Below are 22,326 nucleotides of genomic sequence, written 5' to 3'. Positions count from 1 at the left end.
TCCTGGGATCAACATGTCTACAACAACAATAGAAGATATTGAATTTTTCTCTTTTATATACATTTTAATTATAATATTAGATTCCATCAAGCTTCCCATTTTACTACTGTCTGGCACGTCATCTAATATCATCAGTGTTTGATATCAATGTAATATGATTTTTAATTCATTCATTGACAGCGAAAAAGGGAAGTCTCTTTAGCTGCACCAGTGGTACACTCTTTGGAAAGGCTCAGCAACTCTGAATTTCGTTAGACTGTGAAGAAATCTAGCTGTTAGACCTTGGGTTTTTATGCTGTCAGACTTCTGTTGTGTCTTTATTAAAAGGTCTTGCTATCTGGGCAATTCTTAAATAGTAATAACTCATAATTTTGGGGCCTTAGTTACTTCAAAGAAAACAGATCAACACAGCCTTCCTTCTCCTGAGGTGACTCTTCCCAGGGACACACCTCTTACAGGAAAAACCCTATAGGGTTTAATAGGGATTAAACTAATAAGGTTCAACAGAAATGTGTAGGGTTCTATAAAAATTACTCCAAAACCCCATAGGGTGAAATCCTGCCCCACCAAAATCAGTCAGAGTTTCGCCATTGACTTCAACGGGGTCAAGATTTCGCCCACTGAAAGTAATAGAAAATTAGATTATTTCTACACGTTTTGTTAAAACACCCTGCAGATTTTATAGCATGCATAAAACTCTTTATTAAATTCTATAAGATGTCCCAAAGTTATCCATTCCTATTAAATCTTTCCATATGAGAGAATCCTTCACTGTCTCAGGAAGATGCTGTTTGCCTTTGCCTTTACTAGCAAGGTTGAATTTTACCCAGTAATGTACACATTCACATTCAAATTTAGTTTCTTGATAATAGTATTATATTTTTCAATAACAATTGTAATTTAATTATATTGCCCTGAATTCTCTATTTCAATCAAGAAAGTTCAGAAATCATTAAGTTCAGAAGTGCATAATGTGCCTCACCTGGAGAAAACCTTTCCTCTCTATATCTTTATGATTCTATAAGGATGGGGTTTTTTTTATAAAGGATAAATAGTGTAACTTGGAAGTACTCTGCAAGGAGTCTTTACTCATACACTTAATCCCACTGAACTCATGAAGGTTAAAGGATCTGTTCCCAGCTCCTGCTGTAGCTCAGTAGTTCAGAGTTTTGTAGCAGCACTATATAAAATGTTTGTCGGCAAACATTTGAATGTTTTGCTGCTGCCATAAAAAATAAAAAACAATTTTATGTTCTACCATACAGTCTTTATATCCTGAAGTAAAATCACATATGCCAGACTCCTGTTGGCTATGTTTAGCACGTGTTGTAAAAGATAAAGCATGTTTTCTTGCCAATTGAGACAGACATTGCAGATGTGTAATGTTGTTAAAGCTAGAATGTATGAGTTTGCACAGGAGGAATTTCCCTGCAAATTAATTCCTAATAATAATAATTTCATCAGAATAAATATTGAAATCAATTGTTGCAATATTGATTAGCCTAATCAAATTATTACTTTTTATGGATTGTTTAATAGCAGACAATGCATGTCCACATCCAAAATGTACACTCCTTATGCAATGGGTTTTGCACTTGTTTATATATTATTGCTTTTTATTTTTTAGCAAACATAGAAGTTGCTAAGTGGTTACCAAGTTATACAATTGTAACAGAACCTGGTGAAGCAAGCACTGTGTGTTTTGTATTCTGTTTGACTGGATATTGTGAATGTTTTTTAAGCCTAAATATTTTGAGACTCCAATTCCACAGCTATGGATAGTGGAAATTCCTATTGTAGGTGATGCAGTGTCCATCCTATTTTATTGGAATGTGTGAAAGAGTGAACTTCTGTTTTAGATTATTTACCTCCTACTTCTTTTTTACATTACAAATACAAAAACAAAATGGGTAAAATAAGCCTTTATCCTGTTTGTTTGTTTTAAAATATTAACTCTGCAGTAACAGATCATCCAGAAGAAAAGCTGATCTGTAAATGATCCTTTCTCATGGCATTGTATTAAACCAGTCGGATAGAGCAGATATAAGACACAAGCTCTAGAAAGTGGCATTGTTTACGATGTACAAAAAGATCTGTTGTTGTGTTTTGAAGTTGAAGTTTATTTTGCCCAAATCATATGACAAATCATAGTGTGACAAATTTCTTGTAACTTAGCCCTGGTCACAGTACGGGGTTAGGTCAAATTTAGCCGCATTAGGTCCATTTTAAAATGAGTGCATCAACACAACCAACCCCGTTCCGTCGACCTAAAGGGCTCTTAAAATTGACTTCTGTACTCCTCCCCAGCAAGGGAAGTAGTGCTAAAATCAATCTTGCTGGGTCGAATTTGGGGTAGTGCAGACACAATTCAATGGTATTGGCCTCCGGGAGCTATCCCAGAGTGCTCCAATGTGACCGCTCTGGACAGCACTTTGAACTCTGATGCACTAGCCAGGTACACAGGAAAAGCCCCAGGAAATTTTGAATTTCATTTCCTGTTTGGTCAGCGTGGCGAGCTCAGCAGCACAGGTGACCATGCAGTCCCCCCAGAATCACAAATGAGCTCCAGCATGGACTGAAAGGGAGACACTGGATCTGATTGCTGTATGGGGAGAAGAATCTGTGCAGGCCGAACTCCGATCAAAAAGAAGAAATGCTAATATATATGCCAAAATTGCATGGTGGAGAGAGGCTACAACAGGGACACACAGCAATGCCACATGAAAGTTAAGGAGCTCAGGCAAGCCTACCAAAAGACAAAGGAGGCAAACGGTCGCTCCAGGTCAGAGCCCCATATATGCCACTTCTATGATCAACTGCATGGCATTCTAGGGGGGGACCCTACCACTACCCCACCACTGTCCCTGGACACCTGCAAGGGGGGAGTCTCATGCAACAGGGAGGATTTTGAGGAGGAGGAGGAGAATGCGCAGCAGGCAAGTGGAGAATCCGTTCTTCCCAGCAGCCAGGACTTTTTCATCACCCGGGAGCCAATACCCTCCCAAGGCGGGATCCCCAACCCTGAAGCCGGAGAAGGCAGTTCTGGTGAGCTCACATTTGTAACTACAGTACAGGGTTTAAAAGCAATAGTGTTTAATGTTTGATTTGCCCTGAAGAATTGGGATGCATTCGTGGCCAATACAGCTACTGGAAAAGTCTGTTAACATGTCTAGGGATGGAGTGGGAATCCTCCAGGGACATCTCCATGAAGCTCTCCTGGAGGTACTCTGAAAGCCTTTGCAGAAGGTTTCTGGGGAGGGCTGCCTTATTTCATCCTCCATTGTAGGACACTTTACCGCGCCAGGCCAGTAGCAAGTAGTCTGGAATCATTGCAGCACAAAGCATGGCAGAGAATGGTCCTGGGTTTTGGTTGCATTCAAGCAACATTCGGTCTATATCTTTCTGTGTTAGCCTCAGGAGAGTGATATCATTCATGGTCACCTGGTGGAAATAGGGAAATTTTTTAAGGGAACAGTAAAAAGACCCCATTCATGCTAGGCTGTTTGCACTTGGCTAAAAGGGATCATCCCGGAGAATAGCCACGCAGTGAGGTGGGGGGAGGTATGTGCTGCACATCCACCCAAAAACCTCAGCCCCTCCTTTTAAATGTGAAACCCAACTGGTATTGCTGCAGTTTGAAACATTTCCCACACATTATGAAGGCGTAAGAAGCCAACCCCGCATACCCTTTGGCTTACCATGACTCCCTGGAAACCAAATTCTGTTGCCCAGCCATGTGTGATGTGTCACCATACCGGCAGGCACTCAATATAAAAGGCAAAATGCGACCTTGTACCTAAAGCATATGTGCTGTCTGCTGTGAATTGCTTGATTCACTGTGAAAGAGTCTCCCTTTTGTTGTCAGAAATGTATCATCTCAATTTTACTCTCCCTTTTTATCCCCCCGGAGGTGTAAATGTTTCTATGTTCCCCCTATCATCTCCGTCCCTGACGTTATCGCAGATTAGAAGGCGAAAAAAATGCACTCGCGATGACATGTTTTCCAAGCTCATGCAGTCTTCCCACACTGATAGGGCACAGCTTAATGCATGGAGGCATTCAGTGGCAGAGGCCAGGAAAGCATTAAATAACTGCGATAAGCAGAGGCAGGAGGTGATGCTGAGATTAATGCGGGAGCAAAAGGACATGATGAGGCATCTGGTGGAGCTGCAGGAAAGCCAACAAGAGCACAGAACCCCACTGCATCCATTGTGTAACCACCTGCCCTTCTCCCCAAGTTCCATATCCTCCTCATGCAGATGCCCAAGAACATGGGGGGGAAGGCTCTGGGCACCCAGCCACTCCACTCCAGAGGATGGCCCAAGCAACAGAAGGCTGTCATTCAAAAAGTTTTGATTTGTAGTGTGGCTACAAATCAAAAATGTGGCCTTGTCCTTCCCTCCTCCTCCACCTGACACAGGCTACCTTGTCAGTTATCTCACTTTTTTTTCAATTAAAGAAAGAATGCATGGTTTCAAAACAATAGTGACTTTATTTCCTTTGCCAGCTGTGATTGAAGGGGGGGACGGTGGTTGGCTTACAGGGAATTAAAATCAACAAAGGGGGCAGGTTTGCATCAAGAAAAAACACACACAACTGTCACACCATAGCCTGGCCAGTCATGAAACTGGTTTTCAAAGCTTTTCTGATGTGCAGCACGCCTAGCTGTGCTCTTCTAAACGCCCTGGTGTCTGGCTGCTCAAAATCGGCTTCCAGGTGATTTGTCTCAACCTCCCACCCCACCATAAAGATCTCCCCCTTACTCTTACAGATATTATGGAGCAAACAGCAATAACAATGGGAATATTGGTTGCACTGAGGTCTAACCTCGTCAGCAAACAGCGCCAGCAAGCTTTTAAATTTCCAAAGGCACATTCTACCACCATTCTGTACTTGCTCACCAAAAAGTTGAGCTGCTCCTTACTACTGTCCAGGCTGCCTGTGTACAGCTTCATGAGCCATGGGAGCAAGGGGAAGGCTGGGTCCCCAAGGATAACTATTGGCATTTCAACATCCCCAATGGTAATTTTCTGGTCTGGGAAGTAAGTCCCTTCTTGCAGCTTCTTGAACAGCCTGGAGTTCCTAAAGATGCGAGCGTCATGCACCTTTCCCGGCCATCCCACGTTAATGTCGGTGAAACGTCCCATGTTGATCCACCAGTGCTTGCAGCACCATTGAAAAGTACCCCTTGCAGTTTACGTACTGGTTGGCAAGGTGGTCCGGTGCCAAGATAGGGATATGTGTTCCATCTATCACCCCACCACAGTTAGGGAACCCCATTGCAACAAAGCCATTCAGTATGACCTGCACATTTCCCAGAGTCACTAACCTTGATAACAGAATGTCAATGATTGCATTGCCTACTTGGATCACAGCGGTTCCCACAATAGATTTGCCCACTCCAAATTGATTCCCAACTGACCTGTAGCAGTCAGGCGTTGAAAGCTTCCACAGGGCTATCGCCACTCACTTCTCAATTGTCAGGGCATCTCTGATCTTGGTATTCCTGTGCTTCGGAGTGGGGAAAAGCAACTCAAAAAGTTCAAGGAAAGTGGCCTTACGCATGCAAAAGTTTCGCAGCCACTGTGAATCATCCCATACCTGCAACACTAAACAGTCCCACCAGTCTGTGCTTGTTTGCCAGGCCGAGAATCAGCATTCCACTGTATCAACCGGCCCCACTGCCACCATGATGTCCCAACTGTCACAGCCCGTGTTTTCAGGAATGTCTGTGTCCATGTCCTCCTCACAATCATCCTCGTGCTGGTGTCTCTTAGCCAGGTTTTGCACATACTACAGGATAATGCACAAGGTGTTTACAATGCTCACAACAGCAGCAGTGAGCTGAGAGGGCTTCATGCTTGCCGTGCTATGGTGTCTGCACAGGTAACCCAGGAAAAAAGGCGTGAAATGATTGTCTGCTGTTGCTTTCATGGAGGAAGGGAAGAAGGGAGGGAGGGAGGGGAGATTGACGACATGTACCCAAAACCACCCTTGACAATGTTTTTGCCCCATCTGGCATTGGGAGCTTAACCCAGAATTCCAATGGGCAGCAGAGACTGCGGGAACTGTGGGATAGTGCACCACAGTGCACCGCTCCGTGAGTCAATGCTAGCCATGGTATTGAGGATGCACTCCGCCGAGTTAATGCGCTTAGTGGGGACGTACACAATGGACTGTATAAAATCGATTTCTAAAGATCGACTTCTATAAAATCGACCTAATTTCGTAGTGTAGACATACCCTTAGTGGTTCTCTGTTTTTTTTTTCCTTCAGAGCTCGGTGGCAGGAGAGCAGCGGCTGCTGGCTGTGTGCCCAGCTCTGAAGGGAGTGCTGCCACCCTCAGCAGCACAGAAGAAAGGGTGGCAATACATCATATACTATGCCAGTGGTGGTGGCACTGCTGTCAGAGCTGGTGACCCGGCCAGGTGCCGCCACTCTCCAGATGCCAACCCAGTGCTTAATTTGTGCCAGGGCTGAGCTCCGGCACCTCTTTCAATACAAATTTACCACTGGGGGGAGGCAGTGGTCCCTCGGGTGATGGGGCACACAGGGAGCCCACAAGGGCCAGGAGCAATGTGGGGATGCCAAAATACAAGTTTACTCAGGTGCCATTTTCCCTAAGGTCAGCCCTAAAATTCAGCATGGATTTGTAAAGAACAAATAATGTTAAATCAATCTAATAGCTTTCTTTGGCAGGGTAACAAGACTTGTGGATGGGGGGAAAGTGGAAATGTGGTATATCTTGACTTTAGTAAGGCTTTTGATTCTGTCTTGCAAGACCTTCTCATAAAGAAACTAGGGAAATACAACCTAGATGGAGAGAGGTAGGGAGTGGGCAGGGAAGGGAGCTGGTTTGGGCATGCAGGGCTGCCACGGGCCTCTCCCCCAACCCCAGAACTCCTGCCAGCGGGGAGAGGCGCCTCTCCCCCAGCCCTGGAGCTGCTGTTGGTGGAAAGAAGCACCTCTCCCTCAGAGCTGCCAGTGGGAAGAGGTGCCGGAGCTGCTGCTGGCGGGGAGAGGGCTGGGGGGAGTCCTCTCGCCCCAGCTCCAGGGCAGCCTGCACCCCAAACTCTTCATCCTTGGCCCCACCCCAGAGCCCTCACTCCCAGCCAGAGCCCTCACACCCTACACCCCAACCCTCTTCCCCAGCCCTAAGCCCTCTCCCATACCCCAAACCCCTCATCCCCGGCCCCACCCAGAGCCTGCACCCCCAGCCAGAGCCCTCACCCCCCTGCCTGCACCCCAAGCCCAACCCTCTGTCCTAGCCCTGAGCCCCCTCCTTTGCCCCAAACCCCTTATCCCGGCCCACCCCAGAGCCCACACACCCCCTGAACCCCAATCCTCTGCCCCAGCCCTGAGCCCCTTCCCACACTCCAAACCTCTTGGCCCCACCCCCACCACACATCATCTCCATATTGGTGCACATAACAAAATTCATTTTGCACATGGATATAAAAAATTAGAGAGAATATTGGTTATCAGTGGTTCACAGTCAAGGTGGAAGGGCATATCAAGTGGGGTCCCACAGGGATCAGTTCTGTTCAATATCTTCATCAGTGATTTAGATAATGGCATAGAGAGTACACTTACAAAATTTGCGGATGATACCAAGCTGGGAGGGGTTGCAAGTGCTTTGGAGGATAGAATTAAAATTCAAAATGATCTGGACAAACTGGAGAAATGATCCAAAATAAATAGGATGAAATTCAAGAAGGACAAATGCAAAGTACTCCTCTTAGAAAGGAGCAATCAATTGCACACATACCAAATGGGAAATGACTGCCTAGGAAGGAGTAATGCAGAGCAGGATCTGGGGGTTATAGTGGATCACAAGCTAAATATGAGTCAACAGTGTAACACTGTTGCAAAAAAGGCAAACATCATTCTGGAATGTATTAGCAGGAATGTTGTAAGCATCACACAAGTAATTCTTCCATTCCATCCTGCATTGATAAGGCTTCAGCTGGAGTATTGTGTCCAGTTTGGGGCACCACATTTCAGGAAAGATGTGGACAAGTTGGAGAAAGTCCACAGAAAAGCTACAGATATGATTAAAGGTCTAGAAAATATGACCTATGATGAAAGATTGAAAAAGCTGCATTTGTTTAGTCTGGAGAAGAGAAGAGAAGAGAAGAGAAGAGAAGAGAGTGGGGGGCGGGGGTATGATAACAGTTTTCAAGTACATAAAAGGTTGTTACAAGGAGGAGGGTAAAAAATTGTTCTTGTTAACCTCTGAGGGTAGGACAAGAAGCAATGGACTTAAATTGCAGTAAGGGAGGTTTAGGTTGGACATAAGAAAAACTTCCTAACTGTCAAGGTAGTTAAGCACTGAAACAAATTGCCTAGGGAGGTTGTGGAATCTCCATCATTGGAGGTTTTTAAGAACCCGTTAGACAAACAGCTGTTCTAGTTATTACATAGTCTTGCCCCGAGTGCAGGGGACTGGATTAAATGACCTGTTGAGGTCCCTTCCAGTCCTACATTTCTATGATTCTTATTCCCCAATGCTAGCCAATTGGAAAATAGTAGACAACTTGTGTATGATAGATTCAGAGATAATCACGATTAAAATCACTGTAAAAAGTACATACAGACCCCAGTCCTCAGTACCTGATCTCGCTGCTTTGCATTTCCTCAGCAGCTCAAAACAGCTGGAAATTTGCTCTAAAGGGGAAGCCAAAAATTTGCTCTGATAGGGTTTATCTGGACTAGAATTTAAAAGTGCGTTATTAGAATGTGCAAAGTAACTTCTAAAACTTTGACATAGACAAGATAGTGTAGACTTTAACAAGTGTCAGCCTGTTAAGTTGAAGCTATGGGGAAACTTAGGTTTCAATTTAACCAGCTAGCATGTGTTGATGTTGTATTGAAGGCAAACCCATAGAGGAATCCTTTCATAGCTTTGAGCCAGCATAGGGTTAGTCAATAAAATATAGAGTGAGTCTTCTCTTTTTCTGTTCTTTTCCATTTTAGTTAGACAATTATCTGTAAGGGTGGTGATTGAATTACTGGACACATAAATGGTATATTACCAATCATAGCACTGATTGAAGGAGCTGACACATTTTGTAACCTGGGGAATTATTCTATACAACCACTTATGTTTTCATAGAGAATTTCTAAACTGCATCCAATAAAAAATATTGACTTGCACAAGATGGCTGAGATTTTCTAGGCTGCTTTAGGGGTCTGGATGCCCAATTCCCATTAGAAATTAATTCAGATCTGGTGCCCATATCCCTTAGTTAGCTTTGAAAATCCCACCTGATATGTGTGCTGTCTTGCAATGGCAATATCTTTTTTCATTTTCTGTAGGATATGTAACAATTTAAGAACACTTTACCCAAATCCTTTTCACAGCCCACTGTCCAAGCAATTCAGTTGTGTGCTGGGAATCTTCTCAGGAGCTGTGGGAGAATGGAATCCTTGCCATTTGCCAACCTACTGGGCAGCAATAGAACTGCCTTTCAGACACTACTCGATCAGCAGGGCTGGGGTAGCCTCTGTGCTGAATATGTCCCATATGTGTTGGGGAGGAGTCTCTTGGATCTGTATATTGCTTCCTTCCCCTCACCTGCCTGCAAAGCTCTCTTCTGCAGAGGTGCTCTGAAAGCCACCACAGATCTGTGCTTCTCAATGCTCAGGAGATATACACGCCCTCACGTGGACTCCCCAGATTCTGCCCCACCAGTCTCTGCTCAGCAGAACTTTACTAGGGCCCGCCTTGCTTGGGGATTTTCTCCTAAATTACAGACTGAAATGAATATGGTTGCCATACTGAAAAGGTTGAAATATATTTGTAATGGTACTGTCAGAGCCTGCAGGAATGGAACCATAGGGATTCTGAGCAGCCGATGCTTCAGCATCACCATTGGAAGCTCAAGCTGCGTTTCCACTGACGGACCTTCTGAAGCTAGAAACTGCAGGAAGTACCACCCTACCGGACCTTAGTGGTGGTCCCTCACAGCCCACTGATGGGCTCATCTTGGTATATAAATCAGGAAGCCATCATGGGGAGCTGTCTTAGCAATGATGCAGACTACCTGCCTGCATCTCTTCTAAACCTTACCTTGATTGAACCTTGACTCTGGCTCCCAACCTGGCTCGACCCTGACTCTGCTACTTCCCTGCTGTCTGTAATCTGGTACCTGACTCTGACTTCCGGGTATCCTGACCCAGCTTGGTTTGATCCTGACCCCACTACTCACCTCTTGGTGACATGATAACTGACTGGTGCACACAGGCCTCCCACAGCCCAGCTCTGACAGGAAATTAAAAAATTCTTGTCTCAGTGTCAAACTTTGCTTTCATTTCCAGGAAAAATATATATTGTATCGAGTACATGCCATGCAGTCCAACAGCTTTTGAACTAATTTTATATGGATTATCTAGGAAGATGCACTGTGAATAACTTTTTGAGTAAAATTATGGAGATCATGTCATGAGAAATTTAAACATATAGCAGATTGTTCATGCAAAGTTCATATTCCTTCATTTTACCAAATTTTTATACAATTTATTTGTTCTGAAGGATTATTAAAAACTTGCTGTTCATCTGAATTGAGACATTCTGCATGAACAGTAGCACAAGTACGTCACAATATGTCCAGAGAATTCAAAGACTTGAATGGTCCTTTACGCATAATTATTTCTTTTGCATGGATATGATTGCAGATGGGTTATCAGACTGAATGCCTTCTTTCTAATGACATAGAATAGAGAGATTATATATAGCTGCTTTAAAAATCAGCCATTCATTAAATGATGGAATTGTTTTTGAAGCCATAATATAGTAAGTAACAATTCTGTAAAAGACAAAGCTTTGGTAATAAAAGCCTCATTTCTAGTATAATTACAGAGTTTGTTGGATCATATTAAAGAAGTTCTGTATTAAAATCACAAATGAGTTTGATTCCCCAGAGTTTAAATTCCAGGGTATTACTAATTAAGAGGTCTCTTGGGTTTTGGTACTGTTTCTCTCCCTCTATGTGTGAAACTTGCAAGCTGCTAATTGTGTTAGTACATTCTAAGACAGAGTCTGTTCTCAAAGCAATTCACAAGAGAGAGAGACTCAAAGCAATACTCTAACAACAGAAACAGCACCCAGAGACTCCCCACCCTTTTGTTGTATTAACCATTGTGATTAAAATAGAGATAGAGGATGTATGTGGATGGATGCTTGGTGTGGATAATAACTGAATGATCAGGGAGGTGCCAGCCTAAGAATCCAGTGTCCATCGGCTGAAGAAGGCGTCAAGTGGAAATAACCAGAGGACCCCACCCGGAGGGCAGACTGGAATCCACCCAACAGCCTCAAGGATGGGAGAACCAAAGAACAAGATAACATCTTGGAGCCGTCAGGAATGTGCTATCTGCTGATTGATTCAGCAACAGCATGATGAAGCAATTCCCATAGACTGGCATAGGAAGAAATTCCTATAAAAATAGACTCTAAAAAGTGAGAACTTTGGGGGGTCTGATTCTGCAAACCAACTTCCAGGAGCATCAGATGAGCATCTGACAAGGCCCTGCTCCCTCCTCATGTCCAGGCCACCTGGCCAGTGGCTTGGCATGAGCAACTCTAAGGCTGGTAACTATGATAACAACCTTGCAGAACCTGTGTGTGTGTATGTGTGTGTGTGTGTGTGTGTGTTTGTATGAATGAATGTGAGAATAAATATGAGATTGAATGGAATGTTATATCTATAACTAACTGCTTACTATGATTCTTTCTGTATTCACAATAAATGTGGTGTTTTGCCTTTTTCCCTTTAATAAGATCCTGCTGGTTTTTATTTTATTGGTACAACAAGTTTACCAAGATGACATGGGGCTAAAGAAGTTCCTGAGATAAGTGCCTTAGAATAATTCTCCGTTTTCAGAGGATTTTGAGATAATCTCCTAAATAACTTGCAATATAATTCAATAAGGGGACAAACACTCAAGCACATTTTAAGCAGAGCTCAGCTGAAGAGAGGAAATAATAATAAAAAAAGGGCAGCTAGTCATAGCCACTATGAACTTCCTTGCTTTGCAGACTCATCATTGTCTGTAAAGCCAAACACGGTTCCTAGGCCAGGGTCAGGGTTTAGTGGGACTGAGTCAAAAGTGCAAAAGTGAGATCCTCATTCCATTTTTTTCACCAATCTCCACCATTTGCCATCTTCTCCTTATTTATTTTTAACAAACTTGTTTAATAAGCATTTGTCAAAATAATGTTTTTAATTCCTGTAACAGTTCTGTAACCATTATAATAAATTTTGATCATTTTCTTTTATATTTCAAATATATCTTACCAGAAGATCAAAGGCGAAGTAACAAAAGTAGGGGCAACAATGCAGGTGAGTGAGTGAGTAACTGAGGTATAGAGGGGCAGCAGGTAAGGCCAGTAAGAAGCTCCAAAAGTATTCCGTCCATTATAGCTTCCACTCTAGGAATCTGGTTGTTGAAGTAATTAGTACACAGCATCAATGCGTACTCCACTCCCCCATATTCTCACTCTCTTAGCAGTCAACCTCATTCTCTTAGCAGTCAACCTCATCATGGCTTATGCCACTCATGCTTCAGTCACTTTTTCCACAGAAACCACCATTTCTGCAAAAATCCACCTACCCACTCACTTTGCCAGGTTGGCCACCCCCCACACTTATGCAGATCACTTACTTTTCAAGTCACCTCACACATACCACCACCATTACCTCTTATCTCACTCTTCAGATTCCTGTCTCTGTAAAACCAAGGGTATCGTCTCTCCTTTTTATCATAGGACTGGGGAGAAGAAACCAGGAGTAGGAAGGCCTGGGATTGTCTATCAGGCATGCTGAGAAAACTGAGGTAAAGGCTGTCCTTTCTCTCTTCTCTCCTTGCCCAGGGAGGAGAATGACCTAAGGGTTTAGTCAGGCAGTGGGCATGTAATACTTGATGCCAATGACTTTCTATCTCTCTTACCAGGTCCAGGCTCATACCCTATTAGTCTGTTACAAACCAGGGAAAGTGTAAGGAAAATGGAAGGGCCAGGCTGGAAGAGGATTCAGCTTGATTTGCTCTGCTTCTGCTTGTATGACATGGCACTCGTCAGAAGCTACCTAAAGCCAGTTTTGGCCACTTTTCAAACTTCTCAGAAGTTAATATGCAAATGAGAGTCTCCTATGATATCTAATTTGAAATATAAGTGAGATATTAGACTACATTTCTTACACTTCAAAGTGGTGTATGTTATCAGGAACTAAAGAGCTCTGATAGATTATGAAATGCTGAGTGGTCCAAAGATTATTGAGACAGTGATTGGGATATACGACATTTCCAATGAGCAAATCCTAGACTTGTAGGGCTAAGTTTGTTCTGGTGGGAGATCCATCACAAAAACTAAACAAAACAAAAAACACCTAAAAATGGTGTTAAAAAGAAACTATTAAAGTTTACAAAGGTAGATTTTAACACTAGAGGGAGCTGTTATCACACAGAATAATATGTTTAACTTTTAACCCAGAATGATGGTAATATTTTTCTTGATAACAGGATGTATGAAGAAACTCATAGGATTCCAAAGATTTCTGGCAAAAGTTATTTATGTGATAAGGTATGTTATTCTGACCGGGCCAATAGATAACCAGTTTATTAAACTTGTTTTCTTTCTTTCTCTCTTTCTAAAATATATTCAGTCTATAGTAATTGTCTTTACATAAAATCATTTGAAATTTGAAAACAAGCAAGCTGAATGGACAAGCTAGTTTTGTGTGTTTATACAAAATAACAGGAGTGACAGCATCTGCTGTAGTTAAAGTTTTTTTTAAAAATCATTCCAACCCTATTTTCAGTCTCCCATAAATATCTGAAACTTTAATCTTTCAGGTTGAAATTTTCCAAGCTTGGTCCCTATCCTAGGGTGAATGTTTGAAGAAAAACAGTGGAATGTTTGAAGAAAAACAATACAGTTGAGTACAAGGAGAATGTAAAAATCTTGCTTCCTTTTTTAAAATAAACACACTTTCTAATAATCACAGTCAAGGTGGAAGGCAGCACCACTACACCAATAGATATTATATATCTCTCCTGGAAATTATTATACTTTGTCCTTGAAATATTGAGAGAGTATAGCTCTATTCCTGCAGTTGGATCCAGGCAGTTAGATCTTTGTCTGCACTGACTTTACTGGCCTATGACCTCAGTGGGGCTCCAAGAATCCATTTGCAAGACTGTAACCTATATTTCATATAGTTCAGTCTATATAAATATATGAGGGGTAAAGACCTTTCAGGGAGTTCAAGGATGCCCTCCTTTGGGAATTTATTTATTTATTTTTGTACCTGACATTTGGTTCAATCTGCTCCATTCCAAAGACAAACTAATAACTCTTCAGACTTTTTTTAATGAGCTCCACAAAAAAAGGTATCTCTGGCAAACAAGAGGTGGGCTCCAACGGAGGCAGCTAAGTCATGCCAAACCTCCCTTCTGTTTGATTATGGAGTTTTAATGAGGAGCACCCCCTGTAGCACATCACCAGTGTTGTTTTGGAAGTAAATATGTGGTGAAATTATATCGCTGACATTAGAAAAATGAGTCTTAAAGTGAGGGTTCAGTGTCTAGACAACTTGAAAACACTGATGGAGGAAACCCAACAAACTCAATACATCTATTAGAGCTGGACACAGCACAACAAGGGATGAAACATAATCAAACATGAATATAGTATATTTTTGGTGTCATAGGCTGTCACGTAATAGCAACCTTTATGTTCATGAATTTTTTATTCATTCTTTCATAGGTCTTCCAGAGGGAGAACCAATTGGATACTAGACTAAGAAAAAAAATAGTAACCAGACTCCAATGACCTGTTTAACCCTGAATGTGAGGAATGAAAAGCAGCAGCCTTCTTGGATAGGACAGTGCTTCAGGTATGGAAACACTTTCTTCTGTTGGTTCTTGCTTTCTTTCCTTCTGAGTTAATAGATCACTAACAAAAATTGTCAAGACACTGAGTTGATCATGTTATCTAGATAAGACTTTGTTCCAGCAGTTTTAGAAACAGATACGTTATTAGAACCACAATAGCTTATTTTTTGTCATAAATACTTAACATAAATCTAAATAAATTGAAAATGTAGTAATTTAAAAGTCATATTATCTTAAATGAGAATGAGATTTGTAATTGTTTACCAATATTTCACTCGTCTTTTTAAATATTGTGTCAGCTTTCATGGAAGTAAACAATATTCTCCTTTCTTTATTCCATTGAAACAAAAATATTTCATTCTAAAAACAGGGTTCTAATGTATCTCAGTGATAGGGTATAGGATCTGGTACTAAAATAGGAACTGTGCCTATCTTTATCTTTGTTAATAAAGAAACTTTAACTTGCTCTAGAAAACTGGATTTGACTGTTTTTAATCATCTAAATCTATTATTATTATGATCATATTTTTATAGGATAACTAAGAGTAAGCAGGCAAAACTCCCATTGATTACAACTGAAGGATGATCAAGATGACTTTGTTAGTGTCTAAAAGTTTGCACAGCTGATCAAGTTCTTGAAAATTTAGTGACAATAACAAAATATTAAAAACAGTGCTTTGTGAGAAAGTACAAATTATGTTAGTTTGCTGTCCTTTAAAGTAAGATCCATCTTAATTTACCATTGTTTTTTGCCTCTGCTGTGGTGCAATGTATCCAGCTTAGGGTAATGGAATTTTTAAATAGTGTTGTAGGTCAGTGACTTTATATTGTTGTCTGGTTATGAGAGGTTTGATAATGTCAGTGGGCCTTATCCTTCTCCCATTGACTCGAGCATGAGCAGGATGGGTCCCAATGTTAGTGTCATGTTAAACTTGTTACAGCCATAGGATTCTTAACAAATGGAACTGTAATGCAGCTAGTAAATTAATATTTTAGGCCTGAAATAACATATTCCTTAATGGTTAATTTTTTAGTATGTTCAATTCATTTAATGGGTACTTTTGCACCATGACATTTATTTCAGCTGGATGTTTGAATTTCAGTAATTCACAGGATCTTGAACCTTGCTTTTATTTATTTGAATAAGAAATCATGAAAAGAAATCATAAATGTAAATAATGTTTCCTTAAGGAAATCAAATAGGTTTTGCCAAAATTACGTAGTTTAGTTTACTTTTGTGTGTAATCTTGTGTAACCTTTTGACCAACATGATGTTTGGTTTTTTTGGGGCGGGGGGTTTGTTTGTTTTTAATGGCATGCTTGCTCTTATTTTACAACTGAATACAGATAAAGAGTTTGAATTTGTTACAAAGCTGAATCTGAACCAAAATGCGGCCTAGTAAATAATATATGAATAAAGGCCAGATAATGTTTCTAGCTCAGCAGTGAGAAGAGAGAAATGGCACAGTAGTAGTTTTAGTTTACACACTAATCTTTTAGTTCTCAGAAATGTTTATCTCCAAAGCATGTCCACAACTCACTGTAGATATTTCTTATGGTTATAGTCTGCTGTGATCAGAGCTTTGTTGTGGCTGTTCTGTTGTCAAAGAGGCAGATCTTTCCCTCAACACCAAATCCAAGTATAGGTGCCAACAGCATATAAAGAAATTCTTCAGGTATCAGGAGCACACCTCCTCATATGCTGCGAAGTGGTAGTGGAGCCACTCTGTGGATGGTAGTTTGGCGGCCAATTCCACCTGCAGGAGGAATGAGGTAATGGCTGATTGATCTGCATAGCAGTGCATCCAATGACTAGTCTACATTTAACCCTCATTCACGCCATGCAACTGAGGGGCCCTGTAACAAATTTATCACAGACTTCTTATAGTATAATAATTCTGGCAGAATTCATAAGACACAACCATGACATCTGAAGGTGAGCCCCTACTTTCACTTCAGCTTTTCACACATATAAGATTACTATAGAAGGTTAATTTTATAATATAGTTTATTGGGCTCAGTCCTTGGCCTCTGGTCTAGTCACTTTGTGCTGCTCAGGAAGCAAAAAGTGGTCAGAAATCTGCTCTAAAAAGGGTGACTTGGGTGATATAAAGCTAACATCCCATTGAAAGAAGCCAATGCTCTTAGTGGAAGGTTCAATTATACTTGCAGGACTTGAAAGAGAAGGGGAAAACAAACTAAACAATTATCCTGAAATGTCCTTTTACTCTGTTCAGGCCTGATTCTGCATGCATTGAAGTTAATGGGAATTTTGCTAATAATTTAATTGAGAGCAGGTTCAGGCATTTTATTTGGGACATTCAGCACCTAACCCAAGCATTTTTATTTTGGGGGGGCCATTTTGAAAATCACTTTAAAATAATGTATTTTGGGGGAGAGGAAGGGTCTGTGGCTTTTTTGGAAAGGTATATGCTTTTTCAAATTTACTTACATGTAAAATAGTTTAGAAAGTAACTTTACAAACTAATTAAACCTTATTCAAATTAACAATAAGAAATATTATCCCTACATCTGCAATCCCTGTTGTTCTTTTTTTCCCCCTCAGTAGTCTTGGTAATGCACAGATAAGATGGATGAACAAAGGCAACGGGCTTTATCCACATCAGGAGAAGCACTATATGCAATTCTGGCTCTGGAGAAGGGGGCAACACATGAAGAAATTAAGAAATCTTACAGGTATTTAAGAAGTGTCTAAAACACAGGCAACAAAAATGTTTTGTGTCACAACAGCATAGGTTTTACTGTGCTGCAATATTATATGTACTGTCCAGGCAACAGATCCTAGAAACAGCAGTTATTCAAAGAAGTGTAAATCAGGAGTAACTGCACTGAAGTCCATTGTTGCATATCTGAATTTAATAATGATTTGAGATCGTCAAATAACAGGCTCAAATGTAATTATTTAATCAAAGATTAATACAGCATTATGCAGAATACTGAAAGAATAGATACATTACTACCTTTGGTGCAAGGTAAAGAGATGGTCTCTGTGTCTCTCTTCTCTGTAACTGGTGAGATGCTGGCAATCTAATCTGCACTCCAAAGTAACTTCCCAACCTTCTATCCTTTTATAGGATATGAGACAAACTCCATTTTGGAGGGGAAAATACTTTCCCATCCTTATTTTTATCATATAGTCTGTTTTCCTAATTACTAATGGAATGTCTTTTATGGTCCACAGTTTACCTGACTGATGAGCAAAAAGGAATCTCTAATCTGGTCATAAGTACTAACCGCTATGACAATTGACAGTTCTTAATGAGTTAAAAACATCCTTCAATGGGGTCATTATTTCATCCATTACAGAACCCATCTGCATTAAGAAGTATCCCTTATCAATCATTCGGTTTTGCTTATAACATACTTGTGCAGACGCTTTTTCATTAGTTTGGGGGGTCTCTTCCCTGGATACCTGGACTGCATTAAAGTCAGAGTAAATAGGGTTAAATTATTACACGCATTCTGTTATTGAGTTCATTTTCCCGTCACCCATTAGTTTCAACTGAAAGACAAAGAATGTTTTAGTTTCAATAGATGTAGGACACTAAACGTATCAATACACAACATAAAAAGGATTTTGGGTAGCATATAAAAGAATTATAAGAGTTTATCATACAAAATCATTAAAAAGTTAATATTTACTAACACTAGGGAGTTACATGGTGTAAATTGGGGTGTAAAAGTGAGAGTAAAATCAGGCCCTCCAACGTCAATAACTTACTGTATGGCCAAAATGTTCAAAAATAGTCTTTTATTGGACCAACTTCTATGGGTGAGAGAGACAAGCTTTTGAGCTACACAGAGATCTTCCTCAGGTCTGGGAAAGGTACTCAGAGAGCCACAGACAAATATAAGATCAAACAGAGAGTTTAGCATAAGTAGTTATCACATATGCAAAGGGACCATTCAGGGTGAAGTGGCCTCTTAACACCCCTGCAGGTACAGGACAAAAAGCGGGGTTAATGGGTTACAGATTGTTGTAATAAGCCATAAATAAATAAGACTATGGTCTTAATAAAGACACTGGATTGGGCCAGGAACCCATCCTGGCAAGGCTCTTCCTGGAACACTCATTGCCTGCCAAGAGTGGATGGCCACTTCCAGAGCCTGTGCCAGGTCTGTTGAGGCTATCCCCTGAAAGACTTTTGCCAAGCCATGAAGCGGTGCCGCTTCCAACCACCGCACAGCCGCAAGGGATCTGTTTAGCCTCCCAGTAGTGGTATCACCGGTAGAAGAAGCTGCAGCTGGTATTGATGCCCACAGCTCATACTTCAATGAATCGAGAGATCCTGTGGTACTATTACTGAAGGCCTCTGCAAAAGCCTATGCTGTCAAGAGGAAAGCCTACAATGATTTCCCTGATACCACCATCCCTGGACTCGGGCTACCTCTCATCAATCCCAAATGGATCTGCCCCTCCATTGTCAGAAGTATCTGGCTCTTCTTCAGACTTGGAGGTGAGGTCACTTATATCCCATTCAGGACAGGGAGCATACCCACCCCACAAAAGCTTTGGGAGCATGGGCCATGCAGCAACCTCAGCTTTGGCCTCCTTCTAAGGGTCAATGGTCCAGCCTAGGATGGGTTTCCAGACCATACCAATGGCATTCTGGACATCATGGGGCCTCCTCCCGCCAGCTAAGACCTCCCCTCAACTGTTCTGCTTGCTATCATGGAGAATGCACCCGAGACATCAGCATCAAGAGCATCATTCCCTAGTACCTGGTACCGAGACCAGTACCGAGCAGTTTCTGGCAGTTTCTCCACCACAAGTCATATACCAACCACCACCTCAGATACCTGTTGCTTTCTTGTTCTTGTCACCAGATGAGGCTATTGAGCTGTCAAGTGACTCACAGCTGCGAAAGGACCACAGGGCTTATCAAGATCTTTTGAGAAGGGTGGCCTCGCTACTTAACATTCAGGCAGAAGAGGTGTGTGAAAGCTCTCACAAGTTGGTGGACATTCTGGTATCGGCAACCCCCAGTCAGGGTGGCTCTGCCAATTAATGAAGCCATTCTGGAGCCAGTCAAGGATCTTTGGCAGACACCCCCTTCCTTGCGGCCCACAGTAAATCAAGCTGAGAGGAGGTACTTTGTGCTCTCTAAGGGGTATGAACATTTTTACTCTCATCTCCCCCACCTCCAGTTCTCTTGTGGTGGCAGCTGCCAATGAGTGGGAAAGACACGGACAACAAGCATTGACACCGAAAGGCAAAGACTCAGAGACTGGATCTGTTTGGTTGCAAACTTTATTCCTCAGGGAGTCTACAACTCAGATTTGCAAACCAAAAGCCATTCCTGAGTCACTATGATTTCACCCTCTGGGAGAACATTATAAAATTTAAGGCCAGTTACCAGAGAACTGTAGATAGGAGTTTGCAGTAATGGCTGAAGAGCATAAGCTGGTCACTAGGACTGCTCTCCAGGACAGTATGGATAGTACAGACTTGGCTGCTTGAATCATGGCATCAGCTATTGTTATGAGAAGGTATTCATGGTTGCTGTCACCTGGGCTACCCCTAGATGTCCAACAGACTATCCAGGACCTCCCTTTTGAAGGTCCCTTGCTTCTTTTTGGGAAAAAATGGATGACAGCCTTCATAGCCTTAAGGATTCCAGGGTGATACTCAAATCCCCTGGAATTTATACCCCGCCCATGAAGAGAAAGTGGTTTCATCCACAGCAGCCATACAGTCACCAAGTTTTTGCTCCCTGATCCCAAGATCTGCTAAGAAAAAAGGGCAGGGATTATGGAAGGCACCCTCCAATGCCCGTCTCTTCAGCATCAGTGGCTCATCCTGTCCAGTCATCTCATCCAAACAGGCATTTTGATGGGGTTGGTTGAAGGCAATGTACAAGTTCCCATAGTTCCATCAATTTCCCATCTTTTGTTTACCAATCACTTGTTCCACTTCCTAGGTGTTTGGGTTTACCTAACATCAAACTGGGAGGGTGAGGAGGTGGTGGTGCGGGGGGTGGTCTTAAGCATGATGTAACTGGGATATGACATCCAGTTCATTTCTACCCCCCTTTCCCCATCCCTCTTCAGGGACCACCCACACAAGATTGCCCTTCAACAGGAGGTCCAGTCTCTTCTTCAGGCAGGGGCCACAGAAGAAGTCCAGTGGTACTTCAGGGGAAAGGCTTCTATTCCTGCTACTTCCTCATTCCTGAGGCAAAAGGAGGCCTCAGGCCTATTTTAGATCTAAGAAAGTTTAACAAATTCCTGAAGAAAATAAAATTCCACGTTATTACCCTAGCTTCCATTATTCTTTCCCTGGAACAGGGGGACTAGTTTGCTGCCTTCAACTTAAAGGACACTTACTTCCATGTCACAATACACCATGACCATTGGAATTTTCTCAGATTTGTGGTGAATGGTTGCCATTATCAGTTCACAGTGCTTCTGTTTGGTCTGCCAGCTGCTCCTTGGTTGTTCACGAAGTGCATGGTGGTGATGGCAGCACATCTACAAAAATTAGGTGTCCGTGTGTTCTTGTACCTGACTGGTTGATCAGAGGTCAGGCCAAGGCTCCAGTCCTATCCAGCATATCCACCATCCTGTCCACATACAATGCACTGGGACTCCTATGTAAATTGGGACAAATCACTCCTGAAACCAGTACAGACAATAGAGTTCACTGGAACTCCTCGAAGGCCAAGGCCTTTCTATTGCAAACTAGGTTCAAAACGTTATGGAATCTAGGTCTGTGGCTGAAAGCATACCCTCTCACCACGGCATGCAGGTGCGTCAGTCTCCTGAGTCACATGACAGCTATGTAGTTCAGCATGCAGGCTGCATCTCAGAATGCTGCAGACATGGCTAGCATCAGCGTATGCCCCAAGTCATCACCATGTGTAAAAAGTGGTTTGAGTGTCAGCTTCTTTTAAAATATATGAACAAATTACAGAGGTGTTTCCTGTGTTTTATTAAGAAAGGATAGAAATGTCACATGGTTACATCACAATGGAACAAGATTTTGAGAATTAATTTCTTGACACCTTTAACAATTGCTTTGTGCCAAGTAAATCTACAGCAAGGAAGAGAAGAGACTATTCTTGACTTAGTTCTAAGTAACACAGAGAAATTAATTAAATATTTTTTTTTCCTATCATCAGTACCCAGGGCATACATTTAGGACTACATTCTCCCCTCAGTCCACAGCCCATTGATCCCAGTGGGAGGTTTGCACAAAAATCAAGACTAGAATATAGCTCTTATTTAATACCTACATTTTTAGTGTAACCCTTCTGCCAGGCCAAGTTGATAGCAGCAAGGGCCGGGTTCAGTACACAGGGGTTCCCTCTCATCAAAGCAAATGCAAAACTGGCTCGAGCCCCCACCCAGTGACCTGGGAAAATCTTACACAAACCCCTGGGTGCCTCAAAGAGGCAATACTTCCCCTCT

At 42.0% G+C, this 22,326-nt stretch overlaps 1 protein-coding gene across 1 annotated transcript in view; it reads left to right on the top strand.

Moving 5' to 3' along the window:
* The first annotated feature begins 13,494 nt into the window (after positions 1 to 13,494).
* Positions 13,495 to 22,326, top strand: part of DNAJC5B (DnaJ heat shock protein family (Hsp40) member C5 beta) — a 39,940-nt gene continuing 31,108 nt past the window's right edge. Inside the window, exons 1-5 of the mRNA XM_073331020.2 lie at positions 13,495 to 13,582; positions 13,855 to 13,936; positions 14,768 to 14,897; positions 16,461 to 16,668; positions 17,462 to 17,592. Of these exons, the coding sequence (XP_073187121.1) occupies positions 17,486 to 17,592 (107 nt within the window). The 5' untranslated portion in view covers positions 13,495 to 13,582; positions 13,855 to 13,936; positions 14,768 to 14,897; positions 16,461 to 16,668; positions 17,462 to 17,485. The remainder of the gene's footprint in view (positions 13,583 to 13,854; positions 13,937 to 14,767; positions 14,898 to 16,460; positions 16,669 to 17,461; positions 17,593 to 22,326) is intronic.

This window comes from Lepidochelys kempii, chromosome 2 (assembly GCF_965140285.1).
Source record: "Lepidochelys kempii isolate rLepKem1 chromosome 2, rLepKem1.hap1, whole genome shotgun sequence".
NCBI lineage: Eukaryota > Metazoa > Chordata > Testudines > Cheloniidae > Lepidochelys > Lepidochelys kempii.
The sequence above is the reverse complement of the archived record's forward strand: the minus strand, read 5'-3'. Positions and strand labels throughout refer to the sequence as shown.